The sequence below is a fragment of the Fusarium falciforme genome, chromosome 4 (assembly GCF_026873545.1).
Source record: "Fusarium falciforme chromosome 4, complete sequence".
Lineage (NCBI taxonomy): Eukaryota > Fungi > Ascomycota > Sordariomycetes > Hypocreales > Nectriaceae > Fusarium > Fusarium falciforme.
In genome coordinates, this window is record NC_070547.1 from 4,543,777 (window position 1) to 4,561,440 (window position 17,664).

Below are 17,664 nucleotides of genomic sequence, written 5' to 3' on the forward strand. Positions count from 1 at the left end.
ATCATGCCAACAAATCGACAAGGGGAGGATTGATGTTGAAACCTCGCAGGCAGCCGTATTCCCACATCCCGAGCACGTGTTTGACCATGTGCTTTCCCCGTGACTTCAGCATTGAACATGGTCATGTGACACTGAACCATTGCCACTCAATGGAGATCCAAGCAGATTCCAACAACCAGCCAATGATAGCGCAGCTGATCAGGCAGCAGTCAAACCCATGGAAATGGGCCGCGAATAGGCCGCGCTCAAGATCCGCTTCGCAGGCAACGAGATAAGAGCTTCTCTCAACAAAAATCACTTGAATCGATGCCCTGCCGCTGTCGCTGCACTTGCTTCCTGTCATTCTTCGTTTCAATTGAATCGCATTGCATTGTCCTTGCATGTGACCTTTCTTCCGCTGCGCGCCAAGCATGTTTTATGCCGATGCGTGGCTAGCTTTGACCCCCTAGAGCTGAGCCTCACTAAATTGCGACGAGGCCCCGCATCATATCACTCGCCATCGTCAAATATCACTACAAAACTACGCTCAATAATCACCATCATCGACTTTTGCACTTTAAGAATCCGAAAGAATTGAACGCCGTACATTGTTCCACAGATGGAGTCGTTTCTTCCGCTTGGCGGCTTCCAGCTGCCGTTCCAAAAGCGCCTCAGCAGACTCTACAATGACACAAAGAAATCAAGCGACTTTGTCAAGGAACCTGTCCAAAATGAGGAGGACCCTGAGATCAAGGCATTGCACCGAAAGCTCCGGATTCAGAAAGACAGGCTTGTCACATGGGGGCTGGAATGGTCAGATCCGACTCAATCAGCTGAGATTGATGAATCTCTATCCAAGGCTGGTTTGAGTGAGGTCGTGGGAAGCATCATGTCGACTATCAAGGATATCCTGGCAGAGGCTGAACCCCTCTGGCTCAGCTCAAAACGCATCATTCAAGGGCCTCAGACCTCACAAGACTCGAAGCCACCGCTGGTTCAATGGGACAAGAACCGCTTCGAAGATCTGGTCAACGACCTCACCACATCAATCGACACTTTATACGACCTCTCCCGAACTCGAGCTTCTGGTGGACCCCCAAGACGATCATCCAAAACCCCCTTCAAGTCTCCTCAGCCAGCCGAGGACTTCCGCCCATTTGAGTCTACACGCATGCAAACTCCGCAGCAGATTGACCCCCTCACCCTAACACACCTGCGGCCCAGAAAAGGCAACGAAGCAGCTGTACCTCGAGAGGTTGTCTTTATGAGCAAAACAGCTTATGCGGAGCTCACCCACGGAACCACACGCCAACCATGGGCTCCTCTACTTCTTGAGTACGCCACTTTCGACTCTATATATGCCTCAACCGGCATCATGCCGCCAATGGCTCGCTTCGAAAGGCTGTCGGCTGGGTTACAGCAAGACTCACAGCGATCGCCGGGAACATGGACCGGATTACCTCGTCTCTTGGGATACTTTGAAGACCTCGAGAACTCAAGGCTCGGCCTTGTTTACAGATTCCCCCCTTCATTCAATGCGGTTTCGTTCGAGAGACTCACCAAGAACCCACTCTACAACCTGCCCACTCTGGGAGACTTGCTCTCTGTCCCTGGATCGGAACCCAAACTTGAAGCCAAGTTCAGGATGGCTCAAAACCTAGTCAACACTGTCTTTGACCTTCACGCCCGTGGCATTACGCATGGCAACATTGTGGCAAGCAATGTCTCGTTCTGCGATGCTGTTACCACGGAACCCAATGCCGTCAACGGCGAAGTTGATGTTCGACGTCCTCTCCTCTCTTCGTTTGACCTTTTCCCAGATGATGCCCCCCTAACCTCATCTCCACTCTCACGGCATCCTCTGGACCCCCGCACTGCACCCACATCTCCTCTGTCCAAGTACACAGACCAGAGGATTCTTGACCTTTACTCTCTTGCCATGCTGCTTCTTTCTATTGGCTTGTGGTCAAGACTGGAGGAACTTGCTCCTGAGTTCTCACCTAGCATCCCCGTGTCAATCTTGGACCAACTGGCCGTGAGATGCGGAAGTCTCTACATGAAGGCTGTTCAAGCATGCTGGAATGCAGTCGACGATGAGCTTGCTGGCCGGTATACTGGCGAGCATTTAATGTCAATGGTACAGGTCAGGGCAAGCCGATTCTTGGAGGCGTGCTGCATCCTAGATGGTGTCAGCGGCCTTGAAGAGAGGCTTGACCAAGAATTGAGCCAAACCGAGGCAAGTGCCTCCAATGCCGGGTTCTCTGCCGACCATCCTCCCATGGGGGACACTTCCAAGGGCGGCAAGGACGCCAAGGACTCGAAAGGGTTGGTGGCCCCATCAAGGGTCAGCGAGAAACAAGCGCCGTTATCGACACCCTCGCACGTCGCCAAGGCTGGGAAGAGCTCTGAGAGGTTTGAAGCAGATGCGGACATTGACGGTACGTCCTCTGTACTACCTGTAACATACATGCAAGATACTGACCTTGACTCAGACACCCTTGATAAACCCCCAGCCAAATCGGAAGCCAAGCTTCGACTCTACCCCCATGTCCCGCTCGCACCTGAGATTGTGGAGAGATGGAACAAGATCCTGATGCCTCAGATTAATCACGCCCTTCGTCATTTTTATCGCAAACACCCCGAGTCGGTGGAGATTTCACTCGAATCTGTTGGGCCGAGCCCACATAAGACCCAACCAACAGTACTCGTCGTCTGCACTTCTGTTGGCAAGGTCCGCGCGATCCTCAAGAAGAGGATCGGCGACCTGTTTGACGAGACAACTGGCTTCGCATTGAAGGTCTGTCGCGGCCATGTGATGAGATCTCGCCGGGAGCCATACTCAGTCCTCCGGTCGATGGCCCGGAGGAGTGCCAAGGGCGCCGGCTTAGATGCGGAAGACGCTGACGCCATCAATCCGGAATACCAGGAACGACCAGGGAATGGCGCCAGCATTGGGGCTTGGATTGGAGATCGCCATTTACCCCCTGTCAGCCTGGGAGGTCTTGTGATGGTGGACGGCAAGCCCTACGGCATGACGGTCCACCATATGCTTGATGATCCGGACCGTGATTTTGGAGCCAGCGACACCACAAGGTGCAGCGCTTTGCCCGACTTAGACTGGTACGATCAGTCTGGAGACGAGACTTCCGCGGACGACGGTGATGGCTATGAGCTTTCCGATACCGAGTCAGAAGCTTATTCGGAGTCTGATATCACGAGCGATTACGATGATGACGAAGATGAGGAGGACGATGAGTATAACGAGCCTGGTGACATTCCTGGGATTGAGCCTGGGTGCGGTGATGGGTACATTGTTACACAGCCTGCTTTTGACGACGTGGAAGAGGGTTTCTACCCCGACCCCGACACTCAAGATGAAGACCATCTCGACACATTTAGTGTAGGAGAAGTCTATGCTTCGAGTGGCATCCGCAGGAAGGAGGCGAACGGGTTGGTCCATGAAGTGGACTGGGCACTCTTCGAGTTCGCCCATGAGAGACTGCCCGAAGACAACAATATCCCTCGCGCGCAGAGCAACTCGTCTCTGCAGAACCTGGGCCGAAATTACAAAGACGGGGCGGCCCTGCTGCGGCCGACCACCGTCGCGCCCTCCACGTCCCTCCCCGGTATGGAGGTGCAGTGCATGGCCCGGACAAGTGGCCTGCAGACCGGCAAGATCCTCCCTGCCCTCACTAGTGTCAAGATCTACGGTCGTGTCTCCCCGAGCCACACGTATCAAGTCACCAGCGTCGAGGGCCCGGAGGATGAGACGCACAAGAGGGGTGTGCCTCTTGGCATTCCAGGCGACAGCGGCGCTTGGATTGTTGATCGCAGGCACGGCCAACTCTGTGGTCATGTCTTGGCTTGGAGTCAACGTAAGAGAGTTGCCTACATTTGCCCCATGGACGTCTTGTTTCTCGATATCGCAGAGACTCTGGACGCTCATGAGGTGAAGCTCCCTGGAGGCGAAGCCGTAGTGAGTCTCGGGGGTGTGCATGGTTATGCCTCAAGGGACCAGCAAATGTCACAACCAGATGACGACGACTTGGAAGATTTGGTCGAAGAGGAGACTGAGGAGCAAGACCTCCCTCCACGACTTGTCACCTCAGTAAGCACGGCAAGGGATGTCTCTGGGTCGCGAAAGGGAGGCATCTCGAGCTGCACCGTCAGCGAACGGGGATCGTCCAGCCCCATCCGGCTGGAAACATCCTCCGAGCTGGGGAGCCTCTCGAACCGTCTCGACGAAATGAGCATGAGCGGCAGCTTTGGGATCGGCGTTGGCGGTTGATGGATGGCCGCGGGTCTTGCCGCCTCGGTACTTGTTCTGTGCGTTTTGGATTGCTTTGAAAGCGAGATGTAATAACTTCAATACCCTTGTACGCAAAACCTGGTTGGAAATAAGGAGAGTTAAGTAGTCCAAGATTGGTTTTGGTAGTAAACTTGAGCCCGGACGAAATCGAAACGTATACAGCATCTTGCCCTTGGCTTGCGCGTTACATGAAGTCATCCTCCCAGTCCTCGCTGCGGTCCTGGTTGCTCGAGCCAGCCATGTTCTCATCGGTGAAGAGATCATCGTAGGCGTGGTCCTTCTGCCACTTCTTTTCCTTCCACTCCTGGGCCTGGCGCGCCTCCTCCTTTCTCTACCGAGACAAGTCAGCCATAGGTAAGCTCCGGGGTGCGCTTTAGGGGTCCTCCTCACCCTCTGCTGCTGGGCAGCCTGGTCCTGCCGGCGCAGCTCCTTGAGACGGTCGTCCTTTTCCTGCTTGAAGTCGGGCTTCTGCTCCACCTTTGTCTTGTTGAGGCGGTTGACGATGGGGTTCTCGCGCTGCGGGACAAGCACTCTCTTGACCTGTGCAGGATGTGAGTCTGTGGACAGGGGGGGAGGGGTGGTGGTAATGCAGGGTTCAGTCGAGACACGCACTTTGCGTTGATCCTTGAAGCCGACTTGGCCGACAGCCATGCTGCCGTCCTTTTTGAGGTTGGACCAGGGCGTGTAGATGACGGTGATGTTGTCCTTCTTGTTTCCTGATTTGCCCGTCAGAAATCGTAGACTAGCAGCCATCTCCAGGGGTTCCCCATACCCTCGATCGAGTTCGCCTTGGTCAACTGGGCGAGATCCATGACCAGCTCCTCTGGCAGCGCATCCCATTGCTGGCCCTCCTTCATGCGGAGGTAGATATGAGCGCTAGAAAGCTTATCCACGTGGAACTGGGGAGCAAGAAAACCCGGAAATCGTCAGCCCTCTCTGCCCGTCCCATACAGTTGACCATGCGACCTCACCCTGTTCTCCCGGTCAGCTGTCGCCGAGTTTCCCAGACGGGAATTCTCACCAGACATCCTCATCCCAGCCAAACTTGATCAGGTCCTCATCTAACACGGTTCAGCTGACGAGACAGGGCTCAGAGGTGCGGGGGAGCGCATACTCTCAAACTTGTCCTTGCCGACGTAGATGAAGCCCGGCGGTTCAACGACGCTGGAAGTAAAGTAGTACACCATCCTCAGGTACGAAGCCTCTACCAAAGAAACGAGGGGGTGTGAGATCTCAGGGGGTACGAGTCTGACTCTGACGTTGAAATTTCCTCTGGAGATATCTCGTGAGTGCTGAAGGGAGGGGGGAGAAATTTCCTGCTTTGGTGTGGGTACCTTGGCACTAACAATATGGCCCGAGCACCCCGCTGTAGCCCCCCCTACAAGGCGCCTGGCTCAGCCCTATGCGATGTTGTCGGAGTACCTCCCGGCCCCGGCAATAAATGCCGGGGATGCTGGAACACGTGATATCGCGATCATCTCGTGAAACGTCCAACGTCAGCTGATGGAATGAACCATGCAAGAAGACGTTGTTACGAGCTTCCATTTGATAGGGAAGTAAACGAGTACCTCATTATTCCCTGGCTCGTGTGCTGCACGCTATGAAAGTACGCTCTGGTTAGGGCAAGCCTTCGTGGGCATGTCCGCGGACCAACGGTTCCGAGTCGTTTTTTTAAGTCGCGTTCTGCGGTTCAAGTTCGATTCGGCTCCTTCGGAGTATGAAACACGGCTCTAGTGCCAGCCGAGCCTTGCGAGACTCTCCGGATTAGGGGACACGGGTCGTCCGTTCAAAGCTGGACCTGGAGGACGCATGAACAGGTTTCTCTGAGTTACATCGTTTCGACATCGTCAACAGGCCCAACGTTGACGAATCAAGATTTTGGTATTATAAATGAAAACCTCGTGGTTTCGACTGAATTTAGCGTACAGTTAGCGAGTTGCTGATCCTGGCTCCGTCGTGTGGTCTAAAAACTTGGTGCAGTTTTGATTGTCAACCAAGTCTTAGAGTTGTCGTCGTCGTCGACAAGCAGAAAAAACAGAGGGCGTTCCAACGCCTGCCATGGACTCTGCCTGCCCGTGTCCGCAGTTTCCGCTGCTGGGCTGTGTCCCAACCAACAGGGCAGATTTCAGACAAGGCCCTCTGTAGTAGGCGGAGGGAGAAACAGGGCTGGGAACGAGGCGTGGACGTAGCGTCAAGCCAGGTTTCGCAGAGCCTCTAGACCGCTTGCTCAGAGAAAGTGGGCTCCCGTGTCTTGGAGGCTAGCTTGAAATGACACACCCTTGAGAATGGCTTCATTTGGGCATTTGATCTCTTGTGGGCTTTTCGGCGATCAACATGAATGCAGTATATGCCTCCTGGGGCATGTCTCACTCCGGCTTCTTGCTGGTCCGGCGCCTTCAACACTTGGCATCCAGTCTTTGAAGGAACACTTGTCTCCACCAAGATCGATCGTCGCTGCCCCCACACACCCTAGATTTCGAGCCCCGGATTTCGGTAGTCAGGTTGCCATGTGTGCACCATGGTTCAAGGAGACAACAGGAGACTCCGGCCGCTTGGCGTGGGCAGAAGATGCCAGAGAGATATTATAGAGCTCTGAAAGTGAAGTTACGTAAACAGGTATCTTACAAGTACTCCGAAAATTTTCGGGGCTTCTGCTGGCGGTGCTTAGTTTGAGCTGAGGTTCTGTATCGCGGGTTGTCTAAACCGGCATCAAGGCACGCGCCGTGTTGTGTCTAGTGCAACGTGACATCTGATTTGACCAAGTGCAAGCTTCGCAAAGCTGCCTGAATTGGAACATTTTGTTTCTAATTGGCTGCTTCGTTGAAATCAACTATTGCTTGATACTAATAAATCGTGGTGACTGAGCTCGTTAAATTAGAGGTCCAGATTTGGCTACCAAAATAGTTTGATAGAACTAAAGAAAAGTCTAGATAAAGCTATACCCAACTTGTAAGTTTACGAGCTACAGGAAAGCAATGTTCACTCAAGCGCAAGCCATGGCCCATGGCCCACGCCTCGACTGGCTTGCGCGCGGACGCTAGAGGAGCAAAGACCAGACGAAGGCCCCGAAGCAGTGGCGCTTCGGAAAGAAGCTATCCGGAACAAAAGAAAGGTCGAGTCGAGAGCAAAAGCCTTGCCATTGGACTAGCTAACGCGGTGGGCGGCCGAAAGGGCCCAGACCAGGGTCCCGTAGATAACCACCAACAGGCATGCCCGCGACCCTGCGTGATATAGCTCACGATGCGGGAGACCGGGGCCCGTCCGGGGGGGTCCAGTCCAGTGGGGAGGCAGAGGGGCAGCAGCAGTACACACCCCCGGCTCTGGACGATGGAGGCTTGTGAGGCTTTGACAGGACACACGCGCACACGCACGCACTAAGGGACTTGGGCGGGCTCCGCTCTCTGCCAGACGCTGCTGTAACCTGTCAGCTGCCGGGGGAGGCTTGCAGATGCGCAGAAGCCATGTCTTGGGCATGTCTTAGAATCGCATGCCTCCCGGACGAATCGGTAGGCGGCTTGCAGGATGCCCAGAAGAAGCTATTGCAGAAGTGAGTTTCTCTGTTTCGTTGTTTGTTTTCTTGTCATTCACTTGCAGTCATTCCCCCACGATGAGTGGCTGCTGTGTACAGCAGCTGTCAACTCGTCATCCACACGCCGAGACAAGAAATGCCTTCAGCCAACACCCCAGGTTACCACATAGAGTACATACACTTCTGCCTGGGGCTTGTGCGACCTGGAAGCCGTCTTCATCTTAGTTTCTCTCTTTTTCCATTTCATTGCCCCTTTTGTCAAGCAATTCACCGACTGATCCCGTAACCTAATTAGGACGCTTTGCCCCTCGGGCCCTCTTCCAGCCCTTGACAAGATCTCTCGCCTCGGCTATAACCATGGCTATAGCCTCATGATGCCATCCATGGGGCGCAGATCCCCCTCCGCATCGAGTTTAGGCTTTTAAACATGCCGGGTGGCGTCATAAGGGTCCCCGGCTCAGGCAAGCTTCAAGGAACCGTCACCGGTGCTGCTGCATGTATGAGCAGCGGCGCACCCCCCCTGTCTGTTCATCACACAACTGGCCTACAGATTGGCCAGTCGGGCCCCTTGACACCGAGGCCCGGTTATGCGGAATTATTTGCGTCTTCTATTTCCCTTAGCCGAGTCCCACGGTGCCATCCAGCGCCTAACGGGAACGGGAGACCTTCTCCGAGGCTTGAGGACCGTAAAGGGCGGGTTTATGATTTTTTCGACCTCCGATGCGTGATTATCATGGCCAAGAGGCGAGTGTCTGCGCCTGGAGCGGTTGCTGAGACTGAACGATTTGCTCAAAATGGCACTTGGAGATGCCTTGTCCTTTGCTCTACTGTAAACCATGAATGATATGATGCCCGAGATTTTCCACCTTCATAACCTGACAGCAAAACCCCCAAGTTTCCCTTTCCATGCGCCGCCGCTAGAAACAGAATACCAGTCTACCCTGAGACCTTTTCCCTCGTCCCAGAAATCCTCGTGTATCCTCATGTATCCTCGACTTCTCGCCTCTGTCCCAGTGAGAGGGGTGGCCGGTGTCGAAGCACATTGCATCATCTTCTCGGACAGTTCCCGCTGCATGATATGATGATGCCAGTGCTGCTGCTACTGTACCAGAGTGGGGAGAGCAGTAAGAGGTTTTGAACGCTGATAGCCTCCAGGCGGCTGTATCACACAATACTCCGAGTGGCTGCCGCGGGTGTCAGTTAGGCTATCAATCTTTTGAATCTTGCCAGGCTCTCCCACTTACAAGGACACCCCGAGAGATTCAGCCTTCGGTAACGACGATCTGATTGCTGTTGACCTCAGCGCTAAGCGTAGCCGCGTTGTAGTCATGCCCAGGGGCCTTGTAGACGTCCACCCTGATATAGTATGTTCCCTCATAGGCGATATAGAGGTCGGTGAAGTGGAAGGAGAGGTCAGTCCCCGACCTGCCGCCGGCCTCGACACCCGTGGCAGTGGTGTTGCCGAAGAGGGCCCCTTCGACCATGACCCCGTCGCTCCCCATCAGGATGGCCATGGCGAAGTAGCTCGAGCTTGAAGACCTCGATTTGGACGTGAACCGAGCAATCAAGGGCGGGTACAGTATCGTCGAAGTTGCGGTCCACGGGGGAGGTTGAGATGTGATGCTGAGGTTCGGCATGCCGTGAGAATTGATGATGCGCTGCTGCTGCTGCTGTTCGGATCAGGGGTGATAGGCATGGCACTGATATGCCGTATCAACAACAGTCGTCGGCTGCGAGCATATTCGGGTGAGAAGGGTCGATATATACCCCATCGAGGTGCGCGAGCCGTCCACACGATTTGCTCCCAAGCAAAAGAGATACCCGCCGACCGGGAGGAAAGGTGCCTTTACAGATGGATTGACTTGAAGATGGTCCAACTGGACGAACGATTCGTTCAAATTCCCGAGCCGAGCCGGTGTCTCACCTGTCAGGTATAGGAGAACAGCCAGGAAGCGCGGAGGAACGAGAGGAACGGGACGACATGCACCGGGGGGTACCTGTTCAGCAGGATCGGAAGAAGCCACGCGGCTAAGATCTGCCCCAGGGTCTGGGGAGGGGGTGGTTTCGGCGTAGAAAGAAAGACAAGACTTTGTTCGGCAGTCAAAGTAGAAAAAGAAAAGAAAGGGACAAAAAATCTCTAGAGCCAACGACTGAGGGATGATCCAGGCAGTCAGCGAGACAGAGAGGTGTTGCGACGGGCGTTGATAGCCTCGCTCGGTGGAAGCTTGCAGCGGGAAATGTAACAACGGTCAAGGACAGGCGAGGACAGGCGACGAGTCGGGAGACAAAGCGAGGCTCAGGGCTCACCAAGTGTGGATGTGTAAAGTGCAATTCGATTGCCAGAGAGAGGAGGAGGAAGAGGGAGAAGGAGAGGAAGAGAAATAAAGAAGGCCCTTGCTGAAATCACAAGTCGATCCCTGCAACCTTAGGGAATCCCTGTGATTATCAGAGAGAGAGACGCATAACGCTGTCTGTCTGTCTGTCTCTCTGTACCTAGGATACGTAGCATTCAGAAGAATGTCGGCGACTATTGAAGCCGCTGAGAAAGAGCCTCTCAAACGGCCACTCAGAGATGGTAGACCGACAAGTCGGGTTCGCCGCCAAGACGGACGCCCTTGAAGTGTAGGTAAGCGATGGCGCTGGCTGAGATTTGCTTTTGTGCATGCGTGAGTGGATTGTGTGTGGTAGTGGGCTTATGAGCACCAGTCTCCTTCTGGGTCCCTTCACTCACTCTTTTGCTTCTTTTTCCTTGGCAAGGCTTTCCCTTCTTTGGCTGGCCGTTGGTCTCGAGGAATGTGTCAATAGACCCAAGACTGTGGCACCGACCCTGATCAGTAATCACGCTACGTTAGCCTGATCGTCGTCGAACTGAGGTGGCGGTCCTGTGACGATCTCTTGACCTCTGTCTCGGGTGATGAACGAGCCGTGGATAAGTAAATTACACGTCTCTTTGTCCCCTTTGTTTACAAACCCCACGTGTGGATGGGCAACTTAAAAACGCACTCTTTTTTTTTTCCCCCTCTGGGCCGCGGTAACCCAGATGGCAATTCTCTATTATAGCTCTTGGGGTTAATAATACTCGTCCATTCAGCGTAGCAACGCTGCTGCTGCAAGGGTGGGAGGGCAAGCCACGTCGTGATGGTTTCTAGAAAAAAGAAAAAGAGCTCAACGCCATAGCTGCGCTAAATACCAGGGGTTTTTTTTTTCCCACTCAAGGTCTACAACGCACTTCAGCGAAAAGGGCAAAGTCCCCTTTCTTGAACAGAGCCTCTCCTCTTCTGGCCGTTTACACGGGCAGCCGCTAAACACTGGGGGTGCGAGCAGAACAGAGAGGGGCTCTATCTGCGTCGGCCTCATTGCCGACTGGTGGCTGGCTGACGAGGGCTTGCAAGGAGCAGTGCTCGTCTGGTTTCAATCGTGCTCTCACTGTTGCTATGTAAAAATGGAGAGACAACACAGCTCAGCGAGACAGGTAGGCAAGGTCTCGCGCGGCCAGCCATTCCACACGTCATGCGTCTTGAACGCGTGCATAAAGAAAGAAGGCCAGGTTTCCCCCCTCCCAAAACCCAGTTTCCCATGCCCGGGAATACGTCGGGCGTCGTCAACCAGACTCCTGGTTGTTAGCGTCGACGTTCTTGTCCCATCTGGCAGCTTGTGTGGTCTCCCCCGGGAAATTGACGTTGGTGAGACAACGATCTTCAACAAGGGACCCTCTGCTTTGCAGTAATGGGTGGTGGTCCAAGTTTGAACCGTGTGGTCCCCCTGTCCTGTCCCCTTGAGTTTGCGCGCGGTAGATCTTCTCGACACCCCCTTTTTCCGTTTCTGGACACCCTTAAAGGGGGGTGGATCACGGTAGCATCGAGAGGGCATCCACCAGGTGAGTCTCAGCTGTTTACCGGTCAAAAATCTCTGTCCTGTCTCTGTCTAGAAACTCACTCATGTGTGTGTGCGTCGTCGTGTGCGTCGTCGTGTGCGCGTGTCTCCTCTACGTGAAGCCAGCAACGTTGCCCATGTCCCAGCAGCTCCCTTGCGCCCTTGGTCCGCAGCCCCTAACGTAGTCTTGGACGTGAAACCCGGCTGTCACCCGCGGACGCTCGGGCTGGCTGACCTTGGCCCTCCTTCTCCAGGCCTCTAGATCGCGCCATGGGCGATTCTAGCTAGCGAAGGCCTTAGCGGATGCAAGACAGAGATTCCATGGCTCCAAACTGACGTCGATGCGACGGATGGGACGGGGAGGGACAAGGAAAACGAGGAACGAAAACGAGAGACAAGAAGGGAAGTACGTACAGTTTCTCTCTTCTCCCCCCAGCCTCAAGGGGAGCAACGGGATCCTACACTCACGCCCCCGGCCAAAACTGCCTGATAATCAAGCAACGGTCCGCTCCCATTTGTCCGAGACCTCTGGGAAGCTAGGAATGCTGCCAGTTGAAGAGAAGCTGGCAGGTCCTGAATGGGCTTCTGGCCCTGTGGCGCCACGTGTTATTCCTGTCGCGGGCTAGGCTGGGTCATTGTTCGTGGCCCATGGAGCGGAGCCCCCGTTCCCTTTGTCATGGGATGGAGCCAAGCTCAATGGATCGAGCTTGTTGCTGCTGCCTGTCCCGAGCGTGAGACCTTGAAGGCCCTGTGTAAGTGCTTGTGCTTCTCAAACAATGGATCCATGCTGTGTCTTGGTGGTGAGCATTGCCTGGCTCCCCCCCCGTTTAGAGAGCCCAGACCATGAAAGAATTCTTTGGAAGATCCAAAGAAACTGGCATGATCGGCCGAGACAGCAGCTGTTAGACGTGGGGGGAGTGACAGAGTCTCTCCCGTCTTGAGGCGCCGCTACACTCTCTGTCACATCTCATCCAGTCAGGATCACACCAGTGCACGCAGACGCGTCTGCGCAGTCCAAAGCCGCGGATCCCGCACTAAAGCAAATAAGGGCACATGTAGGGCTTGGGGGAGAGGACGGGCTCAGGAGCGAGACGTAAGAGTGGTTTGTATGTCCCCCCCTCTTCTCCTGGCAATCTCTACGATGTCTCCCCCAGTCTCTGATGGCAGACTCATGCATGTCGTCCTGCAATCGGATTCTCCTCCCAACAGACTTCGATGTCTGTCTCTGCGAACCGTCCCTGTCCTTGACAGTCCTCGTCAGCGTTCCTTCCCTCTGCTTATTAAACAAGCGAGTCACATGATACCCGTTTACCGATCCCACGGCACGGGTTCCAGCACGCCGATGCTGCTTCTTTTCCAGGCTCCAAAAGAGGCATACAATCGCCGGTTGCTTCTCTGCTCGGTGTCGCGGGAACAAAAGTCGCATGGTTACATCCATCGCCCAGCCGGGCCAGCCCTGATGCGGACAGCTGAGAAGGGATAGTACGGCGAGGCCTCTTCAGGACATTGCTCTCGGGCACCCCTCGGTCAGGCCAGGGTCGAAGCTGGTGATGAGCTGACTGCTGCCTAACAAGCTGGATAATCAGATCAAGACCTTACTGCGGCCGCCGCCACCCTTAGTTAACTCAAACGGCCTTTTGTGCTGGGGAAACTACAGCACGCTGCCAGAAGATTCCACTATACAGATTCGAGACGATGCCAAGCATATATCCCCGTCGATAAATTCGGGATACAATCTGCAATGGCCTGGCGTTGCTGCCTTTGAGAGACAAAATATGCGGCTCCAAACTCGTGTTTCCATTGGAAGCCTGTCGACGACATTCCCGTGTAACCAACCCGCCCCCTTCCGCCGAGTCGTCAGCCAACAGTTTTCTGCACCACATGTACGGCCTGCGTCTGCAAAGGAGGGCCTCTCGACTTTGCCTGCCCGTTGGCTTTTGGTTTTATTGGACAGAGAACTTCTTTCAATGAGGGAACACCCCCGTGGTTGGTTGATTAAACCGGGCCGAAAAGCGATCCTTGGGGGAGTTGAGCACATTTGCAGCACAGGAATGGAGTTTTGTCTACTTGTCGAGGCAGGCTCCGGCAAGACGATGTAGCAAAGCCTGACGCCTCTTTGGAGGCAGTTGAAGGTTGGTTTTGCTAACTCGCTGGCAAAAGTGCTCTGGTACTTCGTCGATCACTTTCCAAGCCCCGATGCCATCATACACTCCTGACTCGAGAGAGTCCCGGTCGATGTCTTTTCCTCTGTCAACTGATACAATGCTCTGTGTCGTCACGGTCACGTCGTGTGGATCTCCAAGCTTGGCGTGAATATGGACCGTCATATCAAACCTATCGGGAAATGCATACCAACCAGACTGACCTACAGGCTCGGTCTGATTCGACCGTTTCTGGGTCGAACCTGAGACAGGCCAAACGAATCAAGTGTCTGTCGGTCAAGCCATGCCGTTGCATGCTTCAGAACAATCGACATGTCGACCTCGATGCTTTTCCAAACTGATGGTATCATCCCCCTGATGGAACCTCGATAAGCCTGCTCACGAAGCGGTATGACAAAGAAGAACCTCTTCTCGATAACAAGATGATCAGCAGTTTCAGAAACAGTTGCCGGCGAGCGAAAAACTTGATTTTAGGCTGATCTTGATCTTTAGTGACGTTGGTTGGGGATAGTTCAGAACCCCCATCTTTTGTGTGCCATCACAGTGACCGCACCAACAGACTTGCCAAGCCCTCTCCCTCGCCGACGATGACGAAATCAAACAAGACAATCGCGGGTAGGACCGTCGGGAGATGGAGATTGTGTGTCAACGTCTCCGGACACTCGAAGTCCCCACAGAGTCCCAAATCGGATCGCGATGTAGGCCTCACACGACCCTTCTCAGACGGACTGGCTCGAGTTCGACTACGATCAGCAACTGCGGCAGAAGTCGGATAGGTTCGGTGGTGACTTCGGACAAATCGGTTGGTCCGGGGGAACCCACGTTCTGTATAACGCAAGGATCGGCAGTGGCCTTGGGCAAGTGTTGCAGCAGCAATTTTGACGTGCGGATACAAAGGCCAAGAGATTTAATAAAGACGAAGGAAGGCCCTCTGGATGAAACCAGAACAAAGCTCGACCAGGCGAATCTGCGCCGTGAGTCGGCATCTTCCCTGTCTTGGCTCTTGATGCATCTACACAACGCACCCCTCGAGGCCGTTCTTTATCCCGAACAGCCCGTCACCTCAAGGAAAAACATGTTTGATTTGTGAGGTCCGACCAGGCCGTGCAGGATACTCTCTTTGACCCCTTCGACTGACCCAGCGTCGTCCGGAGGCATCCCCAGGGTTCCCGTGGGGGATTTACCTCTTGTTACATTGCTTGCAGCGTCTCCCATCTCTTTTTTGCCTGCCGGCCCATATCTCGGAGGACCCAACAACGGGCTTAGCCATGCGAGTCGAGACCATTCCACTCAGGCGCCGTGCCTAGACTTGCCCGTTTGCGACCGTGCCCGCGTCATTGTTTCAAGCTTAGTCTGAAACACAGAACGTGACTGGAGATTGCGAGAGCATCTGCGTATGCAAGTCTCTGAGAGACAAGTTAGATGGTCTAGATTCGTTATTGGAAGATTATAAAAGCAAGATTAGCTGCCCTTTTTGACGTTGTACGCGTTGTCTTTTCTTGCGTTGCAACGACCAAGATAATGTTGCTTACCCTAGACAACATGTCCGAAATAGGCAGTTCGACGCCATTGAGCTCCACAAAGAACTTCGCCCTTTCAACAACATTCCAACCTCGACGCGTTGTGATACTCGGTGATTTCTCTGGAATTGGCGAGGTATGTACGCATCATAGACTTCGTCGCGATAGATCAAATGCCTTTTGCCCTTTCGGATAGCCTTCACAGCTCGTAAAGCGGCCTCATCAACCGACCAACCATGGCAGCTGCTCCGCGCCGCTCCCAGAGCCCCTTCCGGGATGCCTCGGAGACGACCCCTCTCCTCGGCGACGGCCTGGAAGTTGACACCGAGGCCTCCACTCTCATTGGTACCGCGACTCCCACCGTCCGCTCCGGCGCCGGTACCCCCGGACCCGGCGACGATGTCCCCCCGGAGGTCAAGCCGGGAAAGCCGCTGCCGAAACTCCAGATCTTCCTCCTCTGCTACGCCCGGATGACGGAGCCCATCGCCTTCTTCTGCATCTTTCCCTTCATCGCCGAGATGGTTCAGCGGAATGGAAACCTACCCAAGTCTGACGTGGGCTTCTACAGCGGCCTCATCGAATCTTTGTTCTCGGCAACCCAGATGCTGGTCCTCATCAGCTGGGGCCGTCTCGCAGACCGCATCGGCCGCAAACCCATTCTCGTCCTCACCCTCGTCGGCACAGCCGTTGGCCCGGCGCTCTTTGGAATGGCAAAGACTCTCCCGCAGATGATTCTCTTCCGGTGCTTGGCGGGTGTCTTTTCAGGATCCAGTCTTGTCATCCGGACCATGATTTCAGAGCATAGCACCCCTGAGACGCAGGCGCGTGCCTTTAGCTGGTTTGCTTTTGCTGGAAACCTGGGACTCTTTATTGGACCCATCATTGGCGGTGCTCTGGCGAATCCGGCAACTCAGTATCCCGGCAGCTTTGGACACAACAAGTTCTTCATCGAGTATCCCTACGCTCTTCCAGGCTTTGTCACTGGTGTCATCAGTGCCACGAGTGCTCTCACAAGCGCCCTCTTCCTCAAAGAAACCCTCAAAAAGCAAGGCACAGACGAACTATCCCACCGAGAAATCACCTCCTCAAAACCACCTCTGTCAACATGGGAACTCCTCAAAGCCCCCAGCGTCGGCATCGTCCTCTGGGTCTACGGCCACGTCATGTTCCTCGCCTTTGCCTTTACGGCCATCATGCCGGTTGTGCTCTACACGCCCATCGACTTGGGTGGCGTGGGATTCGACTCTGTCAAGATCTCCATGTACATGGCTGTCCAGGGAGCAGCCCAAGCCATGTGGCTGGTCTTGGCGTTTCCCATGCTGCAGCACCGTTTCGGCACCAAGGGTGTTATGAAGCTGTGTGGATTTGCGTACCCCTTTTTCTTTGCTGGGTATATCATTCTCAACACGTTGCTTCGGGCAGATACGCATCTTACGACGGTTCTGTTCTGGACTTTTGGAGCCGTTGTTGCCATTCTCGGACCTGGCGTCTCGATGGCGTTTACAGGCGTGCAGCTTGCTCTCAACGACGTTGCCCCTGACTCTCACGTCTTGGGAACTCTCAACGCCCTGGCTCTGACCTTGTCTAGTGGTATTCGGTCCATTGTGCCAGGTGCTGCCACAGCCATCTATGCTGTGGGAGTTCGAGGTCAGATTCTTTGGGGTCACCTTGCGTGGTTTATTCTGGTTCCCCTTGCCGCGGCGTTTGCTGTTGCCTGCGAGTATCTGCCAGAGGGTAGACGGCCAACAAAGGACGACGACGAGAACGAAGAAAACGAAGCTTGATCTACACTGGCTGCTTTGGAGTTGATATTCAACAGAGTGCGTGAGATCTTTTGGTTGAGCGCCTTTCAAAAGGGGTGGAGAGTCAGGAGGAAATACATGGACTGTACAACTTTTAGCATTCAAGAAACGGGCAGGAAAAGACTCTAGGAAGCTCTTGTTTACGACACAGTTTGCTTTTACACTCCAACGGCGTGGGGATGCTTGAGAATTCTAAACTGATTGTTATCTATACAAAGAATGATGTCGGCGGCGATGGTCTTGGCAAACTAACTTTTCTCACGGATAGAATACAGGGGTTTTTAGATCAACTGATATTCAACCACAAACTGGTATTTAACATACTTTCTGGCTGACATCCAACTTACACATGCCATTATCTGTTTCATTGTCCCGACATATTGCGACCTTTCGGTATTAGTGACATAGGACACGAATGTGAGAGCCTCAGAACACCCCCATACCAAAGCAGCGTGCCTCGTCTTTTTATCACGAACTGCCGACCTCAAAC

The 17,664-nt window shown here is 54.2% G+C and overlaps 4 protein-coding genes across 4 annotated transcripts; 2 read left to right on the forward strand and 2 right to left on the reverse strand.

Annotated features, from left to right (window-relative positions):
- Positions 1–598: 598 nt before the first annotated feature.
- Positions 599–4,267, forward strand: NCS54_00610000 (Hypothetical protein; the record flags this gene model as incomplete). The annotated part of the gene is made up of 2 exons (XM_053151573.1): positions 599–2,417; positions 2,472–4,267. 2 exons carry the CDS (start codon positions 599–601, stop codon positions 4,265–4,267), a joined length of 3,615 nt encoding a protein of 1,204 aa, XP_053007548.1.
- Positions 4,268–4,472: 205 nt separating this feature from the next.
- On the reverse strand, positions 4,473–5,558 carry NCS54_00610100 (Hypothetical protein; the record flags this gene model as incomplete). The annotated part of the gene is made up of 7 exons (XM_053151574.1): positions 5,403–5,558; positions 5,310–5,349; positions 5,240–5,260; positions 5,061–5,164; positions 4,901–5,004; positions 4,679–4,828; positions 4,473–4,619 (listed from the first exon to the last, which is right to left on the reverse strand). Exons 1-7 carry the CDS (start codon positions 5,473–5,475, stop codon positions 4,473–4,475), a joined length of 639 nt encoding a protein of 212 aa, XP_053007549.1. The 5' UTR covers positions 5,476–5,558.
- Positions 5,559–9,079: 3,521 nt separating this feature from the next.
- On the reverse strand, positions 9,080–9,454 carry NCS54_00610200 (Hypothetical protein; the record flags this gene model as incomplete). Its single annotated transcript, XM_053151575.1, has 1 exon — positions 9,080–9,454. The coding sequence occupies one exon, from the start codon at positions 9,452–9,454 to the stop codon at positions 9,080–9,082; it is 375 nt and encodes a 124-aa protein (XP_053007550.1).
- A 6,154-nt stretch (positions 9,455–15,608) lies between these two features.
- NCS54_00610300 (MFS domain-containing protein) lies at positions 15,609–17,156 on the forward strand (the record flags this gene model as incomplete). Its single annotated transcript, XM_053151576.1, has 1 exon — positions 15,609–17,156. The coding sequence occupies one exon, from the start codon at positions 15,609–15,611 to the stop codon at positions 17,154–17,156; it is 1,548 nt and encodes a 515-aa protein (XP_053007551.1).
- Between the last annotated feature and the right edge of the window lie 508 nt (positions 17,157–17,664).